The 22,280-nt window shown below is 27.9% G+C and overlaps 3 protein-coding genes across 3 annotated transcripts in view; 2 read left to right on the top strand and 1 right to left on the bottom strand.

Annotated features, from left to right (window-relative positions):
- Positions 1 to 726: 726 nt before the first annotated feature.
- Positions 727 to 6,502, bottom strand: LOC107437133 (DnaJ domain-containing protein). Its single transcript, XM_016049041.4, has 5 exons — positions 6,188 to 6,502; positions 4,222 to 4,300; positions 4,010 to 4,149; positions 3,019 to 3,085; positions 727 to 2,941 (listed from the first exon to the last, which is right to left on the bottom strand). The coding sequence occupies exons 1-5, from the start codon at positions 6,263 to 6,265 to the stop codon at positions 2,838 to 2,840; spliced, it is 468 nt and encodes a 155-aa protein (XP_015904527.1). The 5' UTR covers positions 6,266 to 6,502; the 3' UTR covers positions 727 to 2,837.
- An 80-nt stretch (positions 6,503 to 6,582) lies between these two features.
- On the top strand, positions 6,583 to 8,918 carry LOC107441462 (uncharacterized). The gene has a single exon (XM_043054029.2). The coding sequence runs from the start codon at positions 6,859 to 6,861 to the stop codon at positions 7,573 to 7,575; it is 717 nt and encodes a 238-aa protein (XP_042909963.1). The 5' UTR covers positions 6,583 to 6,858; the 3' UTR covers positions 7,576 to 8,918.
- Positions 8,919 to 13,037: 4,119 nt separating this feature from the next.
- Positions 13,038 to 22,280, top strand: part of LOC107441461 (trans-2,3-enoyl-CoA reductase Sc2) — a 29,588-nt gene continuing 20,345 nt past the window's right edge. The window contains exons 1-3 of the mRNA XM_016054732.4: positions 13,038 to 13,287; positions 18,033 to 18,083; positions 20,542 to 20,593. Coding sequence (XP_015910218.1) covers positions 13,282 to 13,287; positions 18,033 to 18,083; positions 20,542 to 20,593 — 109 coding nt within the window. The 5' untranslated portion in view covers positions 13,038 to 13,281. The remainder of the gene's footprint in view (positions 13,288 to 18,032; positions 18,084 to 20,541; positions 20,594 to 22,280) is intronic.

Here is a 22,280-nt window from a genome sequence, read left to right as displayed (position 1 = left end):
TTTAAAATTGGTAATTTTTTGTGTAAAAAAAATGTAGTCCTTCCTTGTTTTTGGTAAAATTTATAAGAAGACTATTTGTCCTTTCCTCGATGGGTTATTATACATCATTGCTTGATTTTAATGCATCTCCCCGTGGGAGATTTTTAAAATTAAAAGTCCCTGCTTAATTGGTTAAGAAAAATTCAAGCAATAATATTTTTCTGAGATTCTGGTTATAAATCTTATTTCATCAACACATAAAAAGCACATTAGATCTTACCTAAAACATAAGATTTGTTTGACATAACCCTGTTGTTTATTTTCTTAAGTGTACATATTCAGTACAAAAACTAACGCACAAATGCCTGTATTGGCCCAATTGATGAGCTATCAAAAAATTTTTAGCACTTAAGTGTACATATTAAAAGCAAATTTTATTAAGTAATTAACAATTATTATAATAATCAATTTTGACAATTATTAACAACACTGAAAAAAAAATTGTTTAGCCATTGAATAATTTATTGATTTTTATTACGTGCAAAAATATATATCCCACAATTAGATCTTATAACCTTCTAACAGTCATTATTAGGTAAACCAACACATAAAGGCAACCTCTTTTAGATCCTCTTCTACTCTTGTTATATTTTAATTTTCACGGTCCAAAAACATTTTTTTTTTTTTTTTTTTTTATTTTTTNTTTTTTTTTTTTTTTTTGTATGCACAAATGAAACAAAAAACAGGTACAACAAAACATTTTTATTCCTACTAAAATGAGATTTTTATAAATAAAAGCAGGTCAAAAATACTTGCATTGTACTTATTCTTTATAAAATAGCCATCACATATTGGGTATACCAACGCAATCATTTTAAATACCAAATTTATAAAATAATATTCCTAGTCAATGAGACCTATTTATCATTAAATAATAATCTTGTAAAATAAAATTAATTTTGTTTCATCTGAATAAAGTCACCAAAATCTAATAATAAACTTAATAGAAGAAAACATTTTTAAATATTATCACAAACCATTAAAATTGTTTAAAATAAGATCGATAAACATTCGTCTAACACTCCAGAGAAGTGCTTAAAATTTTATCCTTCTATCTCTCTTTAATTTTAAAAGCCATTAAGATATATTTTGCAAGGTTTGTGGAACAAATGTTTATGATTCTAAGGTTAAAGAATGAAACTAAACATACTATAATGAAGTAGCGTAACATAAAAATTATAGAAGCAAAACAACTAATGTAAATAAAGTGAGTACATGTAGAATGAAGGCAAGTTCTTAACAAATCAGACAGTTTAACAGAGGGGAAAAAATAATAATAAATAAAAGGAGATATGAGTAGTACACTCATAATTAAAGGTTTATTAACATAATATGTTATTCCTTTTTATTTTTGCACCAGATTTAGTTGCATAAAGACGGTAATCTTATCAAATCTCAAGTAAACCAAATTTCAATGTGTTGGAAAGTTTCTACGTAACATTTTCGTATTTTATTTAATCACAGTTATCATTAATAAAAAAAAAAGGGAGAAGATTTTTTAAAGCGAGTTTCCTGAAAATAAAAACTTATAACATTTTAGGAGCACTAAACAAACACAGAAAACTTCTAATCAAAACTTCTAATTGGTTTCCATTCCAGTCATCTCTGTATAAAAAGGGTAATTAAAAAAATTAATTTTAAATCAGATCAAGAAATATTACGCACAGATAATATATTTTAAAATAAATAATCCAATGCTAGTAAAAAGTCCCATTGTCTGCTGCGCAATAAAAAAAGGCAACATAAGCAACAATTTAAAATGGAGACTTATATATTTTCATCTTTTTGAAAAAAAAAGTTTTTTTTTTTTTGAAATTCTATTTTAGTTTTTGTAGCGCAAGCAATAAGGAAAAAAGGATGTCAAGCTACTTTTCTCAAAACCTAACGTAAAACACTTAAGCTGTTCTTTCATTTGAGGGGCAGTGTTCACTTTTAGCACACTGTTGAATAGATTTATCTTTCCGCCATAAAACTTAACAAAACTAAAATGCAATAAATAAATTTAAGATGCAATACACTAAATAACATAAATAGATAACACATACAGAATAAAATAAAATTAATTTTGTTTCATCTGAATAAAGTCACCAAAATCTAATAATATACTTAATTTAGAATTAAATTATACACAACAGCATATTTTAAACAAAAGTTCAATTTTGTTTTTTGAGAAAGGCAATTAATTCACTCAATTGTGTTTAAAAATCATGCTATACACCAGGGGTGCACAACCTATGGCCTGCGGACTGTTGATTTGCGGTCCGCAGGAGCTTCTGAACGTAATAAAAAATGTCTTTTCATTTGGATTTTTTTGTTAAAACATTATAAATCTCCTTTTATTAAAATATTTAAATCAAATTTATATTACTCTATATAATGTGTATTTCTTTGCCCTTTCATTCTGTAAGCTTCTTTTTGGTTAGAATTTATATCACCCCTCCCAATATTTATGCATAATATATTTGATAAATTAATTATTGTGAAAATTGAAAAAAGTTTTTTAAAAGATGTATCAGTTTTAGTTTTAAATAAATTCAAATTATTAAAAGTATTTAATTTTCTGCAAATATGTTAAGTTTACTGATAAAAATATTTGGTGCTTAGAACAGTAATGTTTATATAATATGAGGTCATATTTGCCGCTAACATGACTAAATCTGCGTGCGGCCCTTCTTTAATCTACGTGCTGTGCGAGTGGCCCTTCACTCAAAAAGTTGTGCACCCCTAGCATACACAAATATAAATATTGGTCTCTACTATTTGATCCTGTGTTAAATAAGAATATGTTTAAAATCACTTTATATTTCATAATTGCGAAATTTTCTTAAGGCTTCATTACAAGGATCTCTTTCCCAACATCCAGTATCTTGACATCTATTTTGGTCACATTTGTTGAAGTCACCTAAATCATAAAATAAAGTTGAAATAAAGAAAGATTATACATATAATATCAGTATGAATATATAGAATCATTTTTACTTTCTGAATCCTTGTCAGAGCTCTCTAACATCAGGTCTTTTTGTTTTTTATATGCCCAATGCATAGACTGAAAAAGACAAATCAATATTTAAATTCAGGAATCTTGACTCTACACTACAATTACTAATACACAAGGATGTGTAGCCAAATCTTTCCACAAAAAATAAGTACTTTTTAAGCAATATATTAACAAAATGCAATTTTTTTTTCTAATGGCAGGCATTGAACTTTTACGTCCTTCGCCTAGGGAGATGCTGGAAGTATTACTCATGTAACATTACCCAGTTGTCCCCTGTGAACCTAAGTCAAGGAGGTGAGCAGCATTTCCCACATCTCACTGCCACAGATACCCGTTTATAGGGTGGGCCACATCAAACTATAGAGAACGACACACATCCATGCCCTGAGCGGGATTCAAACCTGCAGCCATTGGTTTCGCAGTCAGGCAAGATCGACTGTCTGGCCAGCACAAAATGCAAAATAATTTTCAAAAACTTAACATGATCTTGATAAAATAACTAGTTTCTGACAAAGAAAACTTTTCTTGATTATATTAGCCATTATAAAATGATCGAGAGATTTTTGGGTTCGATGAAGTGTGAAATGGAGAATATCTTGCAAAATGCAGCAGACTTGCACATGAAAGAGCAATGATCTCACCGATCCCAGCTCAGTAGACGCACATGCAGACTCGCATCAAACAGGTAAAATGATTGGAGCTTCCATATGCTATGGACCGACGGTATGCCGAAATGGATTGTGGTTGAATGAATTGTGAAAATGTTGAATAGAACAATGTGGAAAGCACACTTTTGCATAACAAGTAGCGAAAATCGACACAGTAAAGAAACAATCTCATTTTTGAAAAGGGAAAATTAAGTATTTTTTAAAAACAGCCATTAAAAAGGTATTTTAAGCAATGAAAATAAGCCCCTTTAAGCACTTTTTAAAAACACCATGCAATAATATGTATGAAATAATGAATGCTTACTGTATGTGCTGATTTACTAATGTTCAGAAACTGTTCAAAAGGCATTGAAATGCCACTTCTTCTCCATTTATCGTAAATTTCCCGTTTTACGGGATCAGTCAAATATTCTTTCGCCTTCAGAATATTCTGAAATTTTGCAACTGAAATCATAAATATTTCAATGAGTAACTTCATTGTGCATCTAAACATTTAAAGAAAAATTTTGATAATACCTGCACAGGAATCATTTGGATTTTTATCAGGATGACATTGCAAAGAGATATTCTTGTATTCAGCTAAAATTTGCTCAGTCTAAATTTCAAAAGAAAAAAACATTAGTATATATACAATGAAAACAAATAAAATTGTTTTGTACCAAAAAAAAACCTGTATTATTTTGTCAATCTGAATCAAAATTGAAAGTAAAAAATTACAGAATACAGCAAAAAATTTAAACGGAATTTTTGTTTAGCACTCTTCGATTCTATTTCAGCATTTTTAGTGAGCTGTATTTTTCTTATGGTTGCATTGATCTTAAAAATGTTATAAAAACACATTCACAAATAAATAAAATAATTCATTTACTAACTGTTTTATAATTAATGGTTTGTTTTTATGTAAAAGAATAATTTAGCAATTTTATACATAAAATAGCACAAAGAAATATACCAGTTATTTAATTATGAAATTATTTTTCAAGAAAAAAATTAATGGTACAAATTTCTGAACTAAAACATTTAGCAAGTCATTATTTCAATATAAGCCCTTCAATGAAAGATCAATATATCATAGCTAATAACAAAATACAGGGTGTTCCAAAATTATCTTTACATCACCTGGCTTGAAATTGATTAGAGACTAGAAGTGCTTAAGGCCACCAATGGGGCGCATGTGGAAGTGTACTAAACAAAACTTTATTAGTTGCAGTAATACATGCAAAAGACAGAATATAAATATCTTGTTTATTTTCGAAGTTATGAATTTTTGAAGTCGTAAAGAGAATTTTGGAACACCCTGTATTTTATTTAAAAATAAAGTATGCAGTGATTTAATAAGATTTTTTTTATATTTCCAATGGTAAAAGAAAATGACAAACTCTTACAAAATCAGTGAACAAAGAGGTGAACAACAAGTAAGAGAAAGAAATCACTATCTCATTAATAGATGTCGGGCACTCCAGTAGCGCCTCACCTCGGAGTCCCTACGCAGAGTCGAGCATCTCTATAGATGGTTCCTGTCCATAAGTTCATTATTCGAGCATAAGGGGCAATTTGGGTCAGCGAGAATGCCGATGCGGCACAGGTGGTTCGCCAGGCAATCATGGCCCACCGCAAGTCTGAATTCTGCAACAGCTTTATTGCGGGGCTTATCGGCAATACCCTGTTCTAAGCTGTGTAAGTAAAACCTTACAAAATTTCAGAGCAAATTTTCAATAGCACTGAGTTTTCATTCATAATATTGAAAGATAAGTTTTAGCAAACATATTTCGGAGTAGATTTTGGATTTTTTCCCCAAGCAAATGAAGTTAGTTTTATATATAGAGAGAGACAGAAATCTGTTATTCATTGAAATGTACTGCTCAGATCAATGAAATCTTTATAAAAATTAATGAAGAGGATATTTCTGTATCTGTTTTGACCAGCTAGTGAACTGGTGACATGTTAAAATAAAAGTGTTCAAATATTACTATTTAAGAGTGAATATTAGTGACAATATATCGGTTGGAATTATTCTATATTATCTAATGGATAGTAATGGAATCCAAACATATCTGTAATATTTCTGTATCATGATATTGAGTCATATATCAGTTTCTAAAAATTTCATTCACAAATTAAATTTTAAAAAATTGAACTTAAAAGAAATTATAACTTAAAGATTATTTTACACACAAAAAGCTTGTTTTTGTGAATTGAGAACTGTCTCAGTTAATAATTTTTCTTAAAGGTCAAAGTTTATAGTAACAGAAATTTTCAATGATAATCAACTTTAATGTTTCTTAAATTATAACAAGAATAGCTTTTTTTTTTTAAGAAGAAAAAGATTTGTTTAGTTTATAACAGTTTTAATAAATCGTAAATGCTGATAATAAAAAATAATTTTTCTTATATAGTAACTTGATGAAAAAGTAAACATATATATTATGTAACACAAGAATAAAACTTTAATTCTGGACGTAAGTATAACAGAGTTACTAACAGTGGAAGTTTCATCACACCCCAATAATTTATAAAAGTCATCTTCATCACATTTTTTGAAACATAAAATTGAATCCATGATAAATTGATATTACTGCATGCAACAAGTTGCCTGATCTGAAATTAGTTTCATAATCATTTTCATTTATAACTTCCACTTTACTGCTACCTATCTATACGGTTCACATATTATCGTTCGTATAAAAATCTGACAAGCATAATGCTAATTGATTGCAGTTCAAGCAGTTTATACCGTGCAAAAAAAAGTAAACGTAACATTTTACGAATTCTAAACAGCTCCACTGGTTTCGGTTTCTTCTTTTTTTTTTCTAATTTCAGTTACAGTTATTTTATTTAAAATATAATTTTAGGAGCTGTTTCAAAGTTAACTGTAACTGAAATTTTACGTCAATATTTTTTTACTTGTTTAGTGTTTACGCAAGTTTTTAAAAATTAAATGTACTTACTATACTTATAAATTAAATATACTACAATATATAAATATACTTTAAAAGTAAAACGTATCAATGTCCAAGCAGCAGTGTGTGATTTAAATATATAAGCTTTTATAAATGTTCTGTTTTCTTGAAAATAGTAAACTGCTTTGCTGATCGTTTAGATCCTAATTTGTTTTTCGTTTTCCTGATTGAAAGAATTGTTATTAAACTGGTCATGACTGCTTGTAAAAAGTTAAAGCGTAATAAAAATATTACGATTGAGGACCTTTATCAGAACAAAAACTTTGTTCCACCAAAAGAACAAAACTTAGAAACTATTTTCGAAGAACCTAAGCAAGCTAAAGATGGTGCACCTATTATGACATCGGTCAGAAAATACAAGCGATATTTGGATTTTGATCCAATAACTGGTAAAGTTCAAAAACCAAAAAAGAAAGGTAAGCGATTTGAGAAGAAAATTAAAGGAAAAACACGATCTGCATCTAAAACCGTACAAAATATCGACATCAGTGCTGTTTTAGAGACTTTAAACGACTCTTCAGATGAAGGTGATATGAACATGACCATCACTACTGCCGCAAAATGTGGCGATGGTGATCACACTGCTAAAGACAGTGCTAATTTGCTTCCAATTGCAGGTAAAATTATAAATAATAATTATAAGAACAATGTGAGTGTGCTTACGATTGATGGTAAAACTATTAATGATATTGATCATAAGGCTAAGAACTGTAGTGGTGAAATTTCTTTTACGAAAACTGTAAATGGTGATCATGAGGCAGTACATCCTATTGATGAAACGATAAATCATGAAGTACTTTGTGAAAAATGTACTTTAACTAAAAACTTATGTTCCTGTGATTTCGTTAGATTAAGCAAAGTAAAAGAGGATAGTCTGAACAAAATGAAACAGAAACAGTCTCATCTTTAAAACATTCTGTTGATGTATAAATTATTAAAATGATAAAAGGTGGGGATATTTCCGTATCTTGATCTGTTGCTTTGACTACAATCGCCGAGGTGCCAAATAGATTTTAAACCTGCGCATCTTTTTTTGAAAAAAGCATGTAGGTGTTTGCCTGGTGATGGATGCCCTTTCTGTGATTTTTTTTTAGTTTCTCACTGGCCGCAGCCCAGAAGTTGCCAAGACTTGGCGATTATTCTGCTGCAGATTACGATATGGAAATCTCCCCAAAATTGTAATCTGTTGAAATCAATACTTGATGAGGTGTCGTAATATTACGTTATTCAATAAAATAATAGTTTTGCGTAATGTGTTGTAACATGTATTGAGTCATCTTTAGTACCTTGTGTTGTTAAATAAATTAATACATAATAGATGTGAGTTTTATGCTGACATTTTAATTTATTGATAAATTTATCAATATTTTGTTATTGTTGGCTGATTTATATATATGTAGCTTTCAATCTGTATTTTTATCTTGTAATAGAATTAGAAGAATGTGAAAAACTTACTTAGACTAACTGAAAGTAATTGCTCTATACATTGTGATCCTTATTTTGGTTTTTCAATTTTATTTTTTCCACGCATTAAGTTTTCGTTATAAAAATAGAGCCAGTAAAACACTTTTTTTTTTTAATTATGCAGTTAAGAGTTGAAAAATTTTATCAGTAGAACCAGAATTACATTCAATATTACAGGAAAATTATCCAGCAAAAAGATACCAAGTTATGCTAAAAATATGAACTAGAATATTTAAAACCTTTACCTTCCTCTTGTTCCAGTTTTAAAAATGCACCCATAATTTTAATGTATCATTTATGATATTTTAACAATTTTTAAACAAAAAGTTTGATTTTCAGCCATATTGCCTTTTGAAAATCAACTATATGTACTTAATTTTTGCATAACAACAATAGATCCTTAATTCTTAAAACACAAATAGCATAGATAGCACAAATAGCTCCATGCTCAACACCCAGCCTTAATGTTATTGTGTAAGCAGCATCTTATCTTTAAAAAAAATATTGAATTATCTATAATCAATCATCTTTTAAAATATGAATTATCTGTATTTTTAAAAAGATCAATAATTATTGTTTATTTGCATGTTTTTAACAAAATTGACTTGCTTTTTACTAGATAATATGTTGTTCATGGTGTTTTGCTTCCAAATTTTATTTATCAATTGCTTCGATTACAATCTTTTTCCATTATTAATATCTTATTTTAAATAATTATTGCTTTTACCTCCTGTATTGTTTTTTAAGAATTTGTGTTTTCAAAAATAAATAATTTCTCCTTAACTCTAACTTGTAATCCAATTTTTGATGTCCGAATTTCAATATTTTAAAAAGAAAAGAGCAGTTTTGTTTAAGAATGAAGTTGATGTACAGTGAAAATTACTGAAACTACCAATGTTTGAGAAAACTATCATATTGTAAAAATTATTTACACATTTGAAATATTGGTGGAAAGTTGGACAGAACAAGATTTGGCAAGAAAGTATATAGTTAGAAACAAAATCCTAAAATTTTCAAAGAATTCTTCACCCTGCTATACCTTGCATGAAACACAGGTTTTTGTTATGTGCTTGACTAAAATTATATTGAACAGTAATTTAATTGTTTACGAAACAGTCACTTTGCTGATTATGTTATTGCACTGTTATAGTTGCAGATCAATTAATTTAGTTTCTCTCATTTTTTTATTTATTTATTTATTTTTTTGTACATTTAGGACTGCTTATGCAACGTAACTGCATTAATTGAACAGTCCTAAGAAACTTAAGTAAGGAAGACATACTTTATAATATAAAAACTTCATAGGCTTCAAAAAAGTATGAAGGCATGGTAAAAGTTGCCATGTTTTGAGCCGTCAAAAATTTGGCGACATTAACAACTTAACAATTTCTGTTTAAATTTTCTTTGTCTCCCTTTTTTATATTTACAATTTTGAGAATGGGATTCCATTTTTGCAATCTCAAAACAGGTAAACTTTTACCACCTACATAATTTTATGAAGCAAATGAAGTTTTTATATTATCAAAGCTTTAAAATTTTTGTCGTCCTGTTATTTATTTTATTTAAAAAGTATTAGCAGTTCTATAAGCACCAAGTTTGTGACTGTCTACAAAATACACTGAATATTTAAGGCTTCTTGTTTGCTTTTTAGAATTTGTTTTATATTTCAGTACATTGCAAGGTATTTTTTCAATATGTTTTAGTTTTCCAATGAAAAGATAGCTTTTTATGTTTTTTTTACTCAGAGTTGGGGCTTTTTACATGACAGACCTAAAAACCATATTTTTGCTGGTTAAAACTGTCAAAAACCTACTTTTTTATGTTAAGGTAAGGCCTGACGCAATTTTTAAAAAGGTGACGAAGGCTTGATTGCATGTTGGGACGTGTCCCACTCTTAATAGAATTTTTAAATAAATTTAAAACATGAATTAAAATCAAAATAAACATTTAATTTGTTTTTACCTCATTTTTTAGTCAAATCTTTTCTTATTCTTTATTATTTGGCGATTTTATTTCTAGAAGCCCAGTGCAAGGAAGCCTTCATGTGAAAGTTGTCAATGATCAAAGAATTAGCATTGTTTCTCACGGATAGGCAAACTGTCGAGTCATGGAGCGTAGCATTTTTAAAAAGTGCTTATTTTCGATTTACTTTTTTTAAAACCCTTAAAGGTGCTTTTTTCTTTGGATGTTTTTAAAAAGTGCTTAATTTTCCCTTTTTGAAAATAAGATTTTTTTCTTAACCATGTCCATTTTCGCTACGTGTTGTGCAAAAGTGTGCTTTCCACATTGTTCTATTCAATGTTTTAACAATTCATTCAACCGCTATCCATAGCGTCCGAAAGTGTCAATCATTTTACACGTTTGATGAAATACTTGCGAGTCACTATGTGGGTCTACTGAGGTTGCTGACTATGCTGGGTTCGATGAGATTATTGCACTCTCATGTGCAACTCTGCTGCATTTTGCAAGATATTCTCAATTTCAGGCTTCATTTTCCGCTCTCTGATATCGAGGAGAAAAATCTCTCAATCATTTTATAATGGCTAATATAATCCAGAAAAGAGCTCTTTGTCAGAAACTAGTTGTTTTATCATGATCATGTAAAGTCTTTGAAAATTATTTTGTTAATGTATATAGCGCTTAAAAATATTTTTGAGTGCTTAAAAGTAGTTAAAAGGTGCTTATTTTTTGTTGAAAGTTTTGGCTACGCACCCCGCAAGTGATTAAAGTTCATAGCCTCTCGAAACACGGGGCGGTCAGGAGAGTTGGAAATATCGATACAGCGAAAGTTATTCTGGAGATAGTCATGTCCATTAATGATAATGCAATTGTTAGGGGATGCCCATGAGGATGGGATTTAAAATAAGACTGGACCACAGTTTTCCTGCAGCACCAGCAGTTTGACGGTAGTGGAAAAATTTGATTATAAGGAAGAGCTAAATGCGGCTTCCGGAAGCAAGCACCCTTATTGGTCTGCCACCTCATTTCCAAATGTTCTCTAATATGGAAATTCACTTATTTTGGAGGATTATTATTATTTATTTATTTTTTACACTTGCAATCTATTTTATTTCTCATATAATGAATGAGGGCAATTATTCACATGATATGAATAATAAACAGTAATGTGGTGGCCGTGATCGTCATTCCAAATTTTTAGTAGTAGTTCAGGTATCATCTTTGTTTGGCCATTACATATACACCTTAATTTGAATGTAATATAATGATAGTTATCTCAAAGAAATGAATAATTTGTTCAAGAAAAATTTATATATTATGTATTGATAATAGCCATAATTCAAAATATAAAAATAAAGAAAAACCTCTTTGAGGGATCAAGATATAAATCATTGTCTTCACATCGAGAACTTTTGTTAGGATTCCATATTCCACGGTTGGGACTGGGAGACCCAAAAAGGCACACCCAGTCACCAAAAATTGGAAACTGAAAGTAAATTAATTGCTCCCAACGGACATGGATGGCGATTTATTAAAAGATAACTTAGCGAAAAATAAAGCCAACCCCCCAAATATAAATTTGAAAATAATTTGACGAAAGTGAATCGCAAAAAAAAACTTTGAGAATTAGTATAAACATGCAACTGAAACATTTTTGTGGTAAGATATAAAGAGTTATAAATAGATTTTTGTTTCTATTTAGTCGCAGCAGTGAATTAATAAGTCTTACACTTGTATAGAAATAAAAAGTTGGCTGTTACATTGATTGTAAGGAAAAGGATAAAATATTTTATATTCGCTTTTTATAAATTGTAATAAAAATTAAATAATTGGTTTAATTTAATTAAAATTAGGCTAGTAATAAATTTAAAAAAATAAGCTAGGAAATATAAAATATTAAAAATCTAGGAAATATATAAGGCCTGTTGGGGCATCACAAGTAACAATTATCATAATAAATCAGTGTTTAGTCATGAGCATAAAAAATTATCTTAATCTTTGCTTTATTTTAATTTTTTTTTAATTGATCATTAATATTTTTATTTTTGAAAACTGGATTACTTGAATCGCTCATTATAATCATTATCACCCTGATAAATGTAGAATTTTTATTATTAAAATAAATTGTTATAATACTTGAAAGAAATCTAATTTGCATAATTATGTTTATTTATTTACTTTTTTTTTTCCAAATAAAAAGTAGTTTATATTTTCATTTAATATAAATTTTTTTAATAAACCCGACATGTTTTTCTTTTTCGATTTAGTCTGGGAAAAATGTCTTTGAAATAGGGGATTTTGCATATTTTTAAAGGAATATTTAAGGAACATTCTGATTTGCAAATGTTATTAATGCAGAGATTAGTTTATGATTCGAATTTTGATACTTGAATTAGTTATTTCCTATCAAAATTGACGATTTTTTTCTTTCTTCAAAATGAAACAAATTATTTAATTATATTTCTGTCCAACGATTAAAAAAAGAAAATCGAAATTTCTACAACTCTCGGAACTGTATATTTAAAACAAATATGTATAAAGGCTTTAAAATTTATTAACTCCGGTACTTATTTGAAATTTTAAAAAATCGTAAGTTTTTGTTTTTTTAATTCATAGTCTATTAAAAAAACTGTAAGTTTACAAATAGTTTTAGTTTTCCTTTGCATCGAAAAAATTTAATTCGAATTTAACCATTTAATTGCTTCAAAACTTATTTGAATTACATGATTGCAAACACATATAACTCAAAAACTAATAACCCCATTGATAACATTTTGTCATCAGAATATCTTAAAAGAGATTAAAAAATCCACATTCACATAGTTTGATCAATTTATCTTTGAGTTTTGAGAAACGTGATCGGCAAAAATTTCCTGAAGCCGGCGATGAAGAAGCTAGTTTTTTTTTTTTTTTTTCGAGTTACATCACAGTGACGTGGATCATTTTGCCTAGGCTGGATATAATCACGTGATATCGTACTATGACGTTCTCAATGCTCTCTAGCGGTGCTTTCGATCACTTGCCTTGCAGTGCAAGTTTCGAAGTCGAAGCTTGATGTTCGTTTATCGCTTGCGTTATTTGTCTGCTTGTATGTTCTAAAGTAGTTGGTGTTTTGAATGTTAAATTAAATTATTTTCTAACTGCTTTAGCCGGTATTATTTAGAAATAAAGGAAATTCTAGCATTGCTCTCAAATGGAGGTAATGTTTAGTTCTCTATGCATGTTGAATGTTTACTTGTTATTCATTTTATGTTTATTTGGTTAAAATGAACAATTTGAACAAAAAAATAATATTCATTTAAACACATTTTTTTAATTTAATGTTCTAGAATATAAATCGTATCTTTGTTCTTTTAAATAGAATGCTTCACCTTGACGCTTTATTTTCTCGCTTCGCTTTAATTACTCCATAATACATCCTCAATTAATTATCCTACCTAGAACTTTCCTTAAGATGATTGAGGAATAAGATAAGATGAACAATCCGAATTTTAATGCTAGTTGCTCTTATTTATATTTGTGATGAAATAGTTCAGTTTGTCTTATTTGTTTTAATTGCTTTCTATTATCTGCTTTTCTTATTATTTCACGAGAAATAAGGTCGATGTTTAGTACTAAAACTTTTCAAACGCAAGAGGTTATATATTGTTTATTCAACATTGTTTTGCTAGTTTTTATTTCATTGGTCAGATACTTTTTTTATTTCTTCATTCTGTTAAATTAGATAAATTGTATGTAGTTTCTTTCCACAATAACAAGGTTAAATACATATTTAATTGTAAATAGTAATTAAACATGCTCATTAATATTTTTATTTTATTGAGAATATATTTTTAAGCTGTTAAGTTTATTTTACCCTAAAAAAGCGTTTAGGCATAATTTTTTTTATTTTTTCAATTCTAAGCATAAGCACAAATTAGATTGAAAATTCCATTAAAGTATAGCTTTGGTTTAAAGAAGAACTATAACATAAATGGATGATTACCCAATATTTTAAAATTAAAACTGAAGGAATTTGATTTTTTTAAAAACATAATTAAAATTGTAATGATTTTTTTATATTTTTAAATAATGCTTTGTTTTCGTCAAAACAATAAAATCATCAATATAATAAATTCATTAAAAATCACACTGCAAATAATTAGATTTTATGACAATTGCAAATTAAATAGCAATCAAAAGATATATTTTTTGGATAGATTATTTACCGTTCAATACAAAAATTGATCCGCTTTATATGTTTAAGTAAATATATGATAATAGAAATATGTACATAATAATTGCATACAAAACTGGACTAAATAGTGACAATAATGCATTATTGTCACTGTAAAATAAATTAGAGGAAGTTGATGCTTTATTTGAAAAATATCTGGAAATAATTAATTTGCTAACAGTGAAAAAAGGGCAAAGAGTAATATAGACCAGAATACATTCTGGCCTATTTTATAAAATCAAATTATGAAAAATCCTCTTTGCAGCACAATGGAGAAAATTAGAGATAAAGAAGAAAAAATTAAACAGATTTGAATTATAAATTTTTAGAAGTTCAGTGCAGAAAAAAAAATAATAAATGAGACTGTTAACTTTTCATCCAATGATTAGATCTTCACGTTCTGGGACTCATTCTTAATTGTTCAAAGTGTGACTTAAAATATGCTAATTAAAATGTGCTGGGGCGATATTTTAAGTTACAAAATCAGACCATAAAACCTACTTTTTCTGAATAAACCTGTCATTTTTTTTCGACGGATTCGGATTTCTAAATCCTAAAATATGGGGGTAGCTGCAATCTGAGAAATAGTTTGAGAGCTTTTTAAGCGAATTTCTGTTAGTTGTCTATATGTTTATAATTGTGTAAATTGTCTGAAAATAACTTTTAGTAAATATTATTTTATTTAATAATAGTCTGAAAAAAATTTGAATTGTAAGGTATACATTTATTACATAGTTTAAAAAAACGAAGATAATTTAACATGGAAAAATAAAATTTGGGCGAAATTGATCGAATAATTCCTAGGAAGTCAAATTTTAAATACTGTCAAACCTTAGTATAGTGAACCTTCAAGGGACCAAAATTTCGGTTCAATATAACCGATATGCGTTCCGCAAACAATTTCAATTAATGGTTCCGAAATCGTTTTTATTATACATTATTTAAATAAATGACCAATAAAATGAAATACAAAAATGACTAAAAAATAGTACGTAGTAACAAAAAATGTGTTAACTTGCTTTTATTTTATTACTCTTCGTCTTGTGTACAAAAAAAAAAAATTAGTAATCTTTAGCTGATGCAGAGAAAAATTCGTCCATACATCTGCCTGGGTAGGCCTTTCTTTAGGGATGGAAAAGTGTGATAAAAGAAGCAAACAAGAAAAAATGCTTATCGCTACTTTCCACTCTATATATGGTTGTAAAAATCAGTATAAGTATTTATTTTGAAGTAGTCTTTTGAAAATTAGTTTTAAAAAATCAGTCAAAGGCAGAAAAAAGTTCATACCAAACGTCCTCACTTTTAGTTTACTATATTCACAAAAAATTACATTATACATGTATAGCAAGGCACAGGAACGAACATTTCGTTCACTATATCCGGGACAACCACTATATACAACTATTGTACAAGGAGTTTGACTGTATACAACTTTTTTAAAATTCCATTTCTCAGGATTCCAAACTCTGTATTCAATCTATATGAATTTAGACGAGTTTACCATAACAAGTTCTTTTTTTCTCCAAAAAAAACCTTTTTAAAACTAATTAAATTTAATTAATTTTAAAAGTTGTTTTTAAGAAAAAAGAAAAACATGAATCGTAATATTTGGGGAAAATAGGTGTAGGGCTTTTTGTGTCTTTATGAAATACATTGTAAGAATGTGTATGCTTCATAATTAAACAAGCTCTAATTTTTCTGTACATAAGATGCTTATTGTTTTTTTTATATTCTTCTAATATAGATAATTATTTAATGAAAAAACATTACTGTCACTTAAACGATACTTTTTTTTAGAAACTAAGCTGTTATAATGGTTGGTTATAAACTTTTTTTTAAGAAATTGGTTTTGTTTTATTTCCATGTGAAGTTTTCCATATAGTTATCTGTGGCTATGTCTCGACATCTTCCTTGCAGTGGCCCACAATAAGCTGCAATCAAGCAAACCCCGTGTTTATTTATTTTTATTTTTTTCTAAAAAAACTATTTTCAGGTTTAAAATCCATTTGTAGATGGTAATTGGTCTAACAGATCTGGATACGGAAAAATCCCCTTTATATTTACCTCTGCATGTCTAAGATGTGTGCTTATTTATATCAGCATTTTTATTTTTATTTTGGTATACATTAAATTGCAACTTTTCCACAGCACACATGTGATATTTATTGTAGTCAAACAATACATTGTCCAGCAATACTTAAAGTTTCCACAATTGATGTAAATAGTAACTTTCTGAAATACTATTCAAATACTTCTGTAATAGGTAAAAAAGTTAAATTTTAAATTTAAATCACCTGTTCTTAGTTCATTTGTCAAGAGATTTGCATTTGAGCAGACCTTAGGTAAAATAAAACCGATCGGATAAATTTTTTAATTTCTCAAAATAAAGTAAGTTGCAGTTTTGATAAATTCATAGAAATTATTACTTTTAAAGTTATACACTTTTATAAAAATAGTACTCATATACAAATTATATTATAATTATCTGTCTCCAAATATAAAAAATTTATCCCATTTTAATAAATTTGCCAATTTATCTGCTTTTTAAGGAATATGGGCGGAGTCAGTGAGCCACTAAACTCACCCTTGCATTTAAGGTGCATAAGTAAATGAATTTGTGTTATATTTTTGTATGTCTTGTAAACTACCTCATTAAGTTCTTATTAAGGAAGCAGGAAAACTGTTAAGTCTTGTGCAATCTTAGAGACCTTTTAGTTCAATACATTTCTATTGAATAAAAAAAAGGAAAAAAAAGTGACTACTTTTACTGTCTTATCTGTGCTACTAATTTTCTTTGCAAAGTACTTCCTGTTAATTTAACTTTCAACCAGAACAAAATTCACTGTCAGCTTCTTCCTCAGAAAATTTTTAAAGAAACTAATTTTCATAAACATATACTAAAATATTAATTTATAATTTTTTGAGATTATTTTATCTATGTACTAATTGTGATTCATTCGTTAACTAAAATTATGATACTCAGCAAATTTATATAGGGGAAACTAGGGTTATTTAACCCACTTTTCAGTTCTTATTTTTATCTCTTGTCGAAAAATTGACGTAGTACGTAGTTTGATTCTAGTTCACTTTTCCTATTCTTGACCCTCTACAATCCCGAAAAAAATTGCTACTGTGTCATTTCCTTGAGTATAACCTTGGGCTTTGACTATATCAATTTGTTATATAGTCAAAGCCCAATATGTTAGAAATGATTCATTTCTAACATATAGCTTTATTTGAACAAAAAAAAATAGTTTATTGCTCACAATCAATAGTAAAATGCATTGAATAGATTAATCAAATTTATGATAATCTAAGTTTTTATACTCCCTTTTATAAAGATAATCTGGAGCAAGTTTTCAATTTTTTTTTCTTTAAATATTTTTATGTAATATACTTGAATTTTATTAAAAAATCCTTCAATTTCCTTAGTTTTTGGCATGTTTTGGTTTATAGGAGTTCGTTATACTTCTATGGCTTTATGAAATTTAATGAAGCTATTTTAAAAAACAATTATAAAAATTTCTTATGTTGACTCTATAGTCATTTTTCTTCAGGACAAAAATTTATTGGGAACCCTATACTAACTGCTTTCAGGGAAGTTAATGAGTTCACATAGTGACAACTTGGGATTCTTAACTGTTTTAAATCATCTTTTGTGAAGACAATGATTTTGAAAAACTGATATTTCACATTTCTTATCTAACAGGTTTTTAATTTCTCCTCAGGTCGAAATACTTCAGAGTGGATCTGGGAAGGTTGTTGCACACCTGTCAGATGTAAGTTTGTTTTACATCTACCTCATTGTTCAGTCAATCTTTATCATCACATCTATTCTTTATTTCAGAGCAGCTAGCTGATGGATTGGATTAAATTATTCAATTCCTACACACTCTCCCCTATGTCTTGTACAAATTTTCAATCTTTATTAAAATACTTTTTATTTATCTACTCAAGTTGAAATACATTTTTTGAAACTTGTAGTGGATGACACTTGTTGTTAATGCAGTTTTTTTCTTCTTCAAATATTAATTCATTCATTAAATAGGGATGAGCAAAAAAACAAAATTGAATTTTCTGATGGGTTAAGTGTTAGTCATTGTTTTAAATTTTGTACTATAAGCGATTCAGTTTTTCCCATATTTTAAACATAACATCAGTGATCATTTCTGACATATAGCTCTATTTGAACAAAAAAGTAGTTTATTGCACACAGTCAGATAAATTCAATAAAGAACATTACTTGGTAACATGTGTGGTCCACGTCGCCAAATTTATACTTTTATAGTTGTCTGATATTTTTTCCGTCTTTTTTTTTTGTTTTTTTGGTTCAATTCCTACTGTTAGTCCACACTCTCTGTGTACATATATTTATATATCTTGTTCAAATTTTCGATCATTCATAATATACTTTTTTTTAATCCATTCAAGTTCAAATACATTTTTTGAAATTGTAGTGGATGGCACTTGATGTTAATGCAGTTTTTTTCCACATATTAATTCATTCATTAAATGTAATGAATTAATTTTAGTTTTATATGGGCGAAAAAATTTTAATTATTTAATAAAAAGTAACTAAAATAAAATTTTTCTTTGTTGACCTGAGTAGGAATTGACTTTTTATATTACTTGTTTTATCTTCAGCTTGCCTTTAATGGAGCCATCAGCTTTCATATTTTTTGTTTATAAAGCCTCCTCTTATTTTTCATTTATAATTAAGGATATACTTTTCAGACAAAAAAAATATATTCTTTTTCTTCCATGTTAACATACTGAGTATTAAAGGAATGCAACATCTCTATTTTAAGTAATTTATTAATATTTTTTTTCTGTTGAAATGTTTTCTTTTGAACTTAGTCATCATATTTGAAATTGTAAGGTTTTAAGTATTATTAAGACTTTGTCAAAGTTCCAAAAATCCTTAAATTTTGGTAATTTGGTTCAGGGGTGAAGAATATGTTTGTATTCGAGAACAAGGTTTTAGGGAAATTCAGGCATGGAGAAATTTTTGGTCTAATTAAAATCAGACTGCTTGACTTCCTAACTATTGTTAAATCATGTTGCTAAATTAAAAATGTAGTTTTAGGGCACATAAGGCAGAAAGATGAAAAAGTAAGTCATCAATTCAGTATTAAAATCTACATTTTTAAAGTTTATTATTTAGTTCCTTTAGTCATGTCGACTTATTGTCGTAAAAAATATATTCTGTTTTGTAAAATGTGATACAAGTAACTTTATGTGCCAATTTGTTTTAGTTTGAACTTATGAGTGTGACCTTAAATTTTGTTTTCTAAGTTATTACTATATCGCTATATTAATTTATGTTTTTAAAGCAAATGCTTGTTCATTCTAGAATTGTGTAAAATCAAAGGAATTTTTTTCTTTGTTAAGAGTAAAATTTACTTTTTAAAAATATTTTGAAGAAGAAAAATTGTAACTTGAGAAGGAAAAAAAGCATTAGTTTTGAGGGAAATTTCAAATATTAAAAAAAAAACTGTTCTGGGGAAGTATTAGGCTCTAAGAATTTTCTGCACCTATGGCTAAGTTAAATAAAACTGAATTTGCTGATTGAAATGAAACAAAAAGAAAAATAATTAATTAGTTTCTTATTAAATAAGTGAATTTCATACATCCTTGTAGAATTTAGGCAATAAAATACCTCTTCTGCAGGAGCATGATTAAATTGTTGAATTATCTACCACCTATATGATTTTCAGATAAAAAATTGATACTTAAATTTCCTTTATAAAGTACAAAAATGTAATAGATCTTTGTAAATGATTAAAAAAAAGTATCTTAGAAAAACAGAAGAAAGTTTGACAATTTTGCTAATTACATTGATTAGTTAGCATCTAGATATGTGATTTTTAAGTGTTTTTACTAAATATGAAAATTTTTGAGAAAAAATAGTAAAAACAAAAGAAAGTATTTATTTTTCAATTTTTATCTTCATTGTTGCAAATTTTATTTTAAAACTAAAATATCCATTGATTTTGAGTTTTTCTTAAACATTCATTAGGGTGAGCTATTGCCCACCTGGCACACACTGTAGACTTGCTTGTGACCTTAACTGCAGCAATGTTTGCTTTTTTTCTAATATCATAAATAATGAGTATTAGTTTTAGTTTTATTTTTTAAATTTCTATGGCTTTATTCCTTCCTTTTTATATCAAATAGAATGTGCTATGTTTTTAATTGTAACTTCTTTTTTTTCTTTTTTTTTCTTTTTCATTATAGCTTTCACCTGCATCTACAGTCTATGATGTTAAGAAGGAAATTCATAAACTAAGTAATTTTTTTTTAAGAAAACAAATATTTTTAAAAAAAAGTTGTTCATAAATTTATATTTGTGCTCTCATTTTTATCTTTTTCAATTAGTTCCAATTCTAACTCTGATACAGTAAAAGATCTATATAATATAATTATTTAAACTGCAATTCTCTATAAACCACATTAACTTTCAGGGTAAATAATGAAAATCACACTGAATCTTCTGAAATAAATGAGCAAAAACCATAAACTATTCACAGGCTATAAAAAGAAAAACAATTTTCTTAGAGTTTACAATCTTTGAAGCAAACCAAAATTGATTTTTGAAAAAAAAAATTTTGTTCGTAAATATAATGCTTTTGATATTTTTTTTCTATCCTGTAAACAATAAGTAAGTTAGATCAATGTTTAAATGTTTTAAAAATTATTTTAAAATATTTAAATATGTATTGAATTGTTCCCAATATATGTATTGTGATGTTTAATACATAAATTTAATGATATTTGAAATTATCTATACAATATAAAATTCTGTATGAAGCATTTGTTTCAGATATATTCTATATAATCTATATTTCTCACACTTCAAAGTATTTCATTTTATAACCGTCTTCGAACAGCTGACCCGATTTTTTAGTTTACTACGACTGATGTTCAACGTCATAGCCTTGTCATTTTGAACCCAATCCAGAAGACAAGGGAACTCGTGGATCAAGTATTGGGAGAAATTTGCTTTCGGGGAGTACTTTTGGAGGAACTAACCCACATTTGTGTTACATAGAGAGGAAGACCAAGAGAACCTCCCACAGTTGACTTGATGACAAGAAGACTCTAGCCCATGATCCGTCTACCACTGAGGATTTTTCCCATCAGCACTGTGGTTGTTGCAAGCCGGATGCTGAATTCGTATCGACCAGCCATCGCCATGATTTAAACCTGGTTTACCTCATTGTAAGGCGAACGCTCTATCCCCTGAGCCATTGCGGATTACTAACTTCAAAGTATTGCCTTATAAAGATCTTTTATTGTATAAATAATTGTTTTTAAAGCCATTTCAAATGTATATGCTACTAACACAGTTTGAAATCCGGCACTCTGTATGAAGCCTAAAACTAGGCAACACTGTATGAAGTGATTCATATTTCGCACATTTCCTAGACATTCTATAGAATGTCAAATGAGAAACCGGCAATGCATATCCCCGAATATATTTCTTACTTTGTAATGAAATGTAATTCAAATTGACAATCAAGCCTACAAACCTACCATGTTGCAAAGTTCTCCTTAGGAATAAAAAAATGGCAAGGTGCTTTCTCACAGAAAAGGCACTCACTTAACACAAAAAAAAATTATCAAAACGTGTAATATAATGTAATAACTGAATTTGGTTTTCAACAATTTTTAAATTGCCTTCCTATACTATTTTATGTGTGTATTTCAAAAAATACTCATTCATTATCAAAATAAGAGAAAAATTTGTGGTTCATAAAGTGTGTGAAAAAAGAATTAAAAGGATTAAGAATTAATAAAAAGGAAAGGAGATTAATAAAAAGGAAAAGAATGAAGAATTAATTCATTAATATATGTTTCCTTTAATAAGAAAGGCATGAATTTTGTTTCGTACAACTTGAATTTTTCTTTACATATTTTAGATAAATTTTTGGCACTCTCCATATTTTTTTCAGAATAACTCTTATATTTATCAG

The sequence above is a fragment of the Parasteatoda tepidariorum genome, chromosome 6, assembly GCF_043381705.1.
Source record: "Parasteatoda tepidariorum isolate YZ-2023 chromosome 6, CAS_Ptep_4.0, whole genome shotgun sequence".
Classification (NCBI taxonomy): Eukaryota; Metazoa; Arthropoda; class Arachnida; order Araneae; family Theridiidae; genus Parasteatoda; species Parasteatoda tepidariorum.
Note: the sequence above shows the minus strand (reverse complement) of the source record. Positions and strands in the feature narration are given on the sequence as shown.

Coding starts and splice junctions, on each gene's coding strand:
- LOC107437133 (XM_016049041.4), bottom strand. CDS start 6,265: ATGGATTCAATTTTATGTTTCAAAAAATGTGATGAAGATGACTTTTAT. Junction 3,086..4,009: donor TTAGTAAATCAGCACATACA/GTAAGCATTCAT, acceptor TGTCTTTTTCAG/TCTATGCATTGGGCATATAA. Junction 2,942..3,018: donor CTCTGACAAGGATTCAGAAA/GTAAAAATGATT, acceptor TTTATGATTTAG/GTGACTTCAACAAATGTGAC.
- LOC107441462 (XM_043054029.2), top strand. CDS start 6,859: ATGACTGCTTGTAAAAAGTTAAAGCGTAATAAAAATATTACGATTGAG.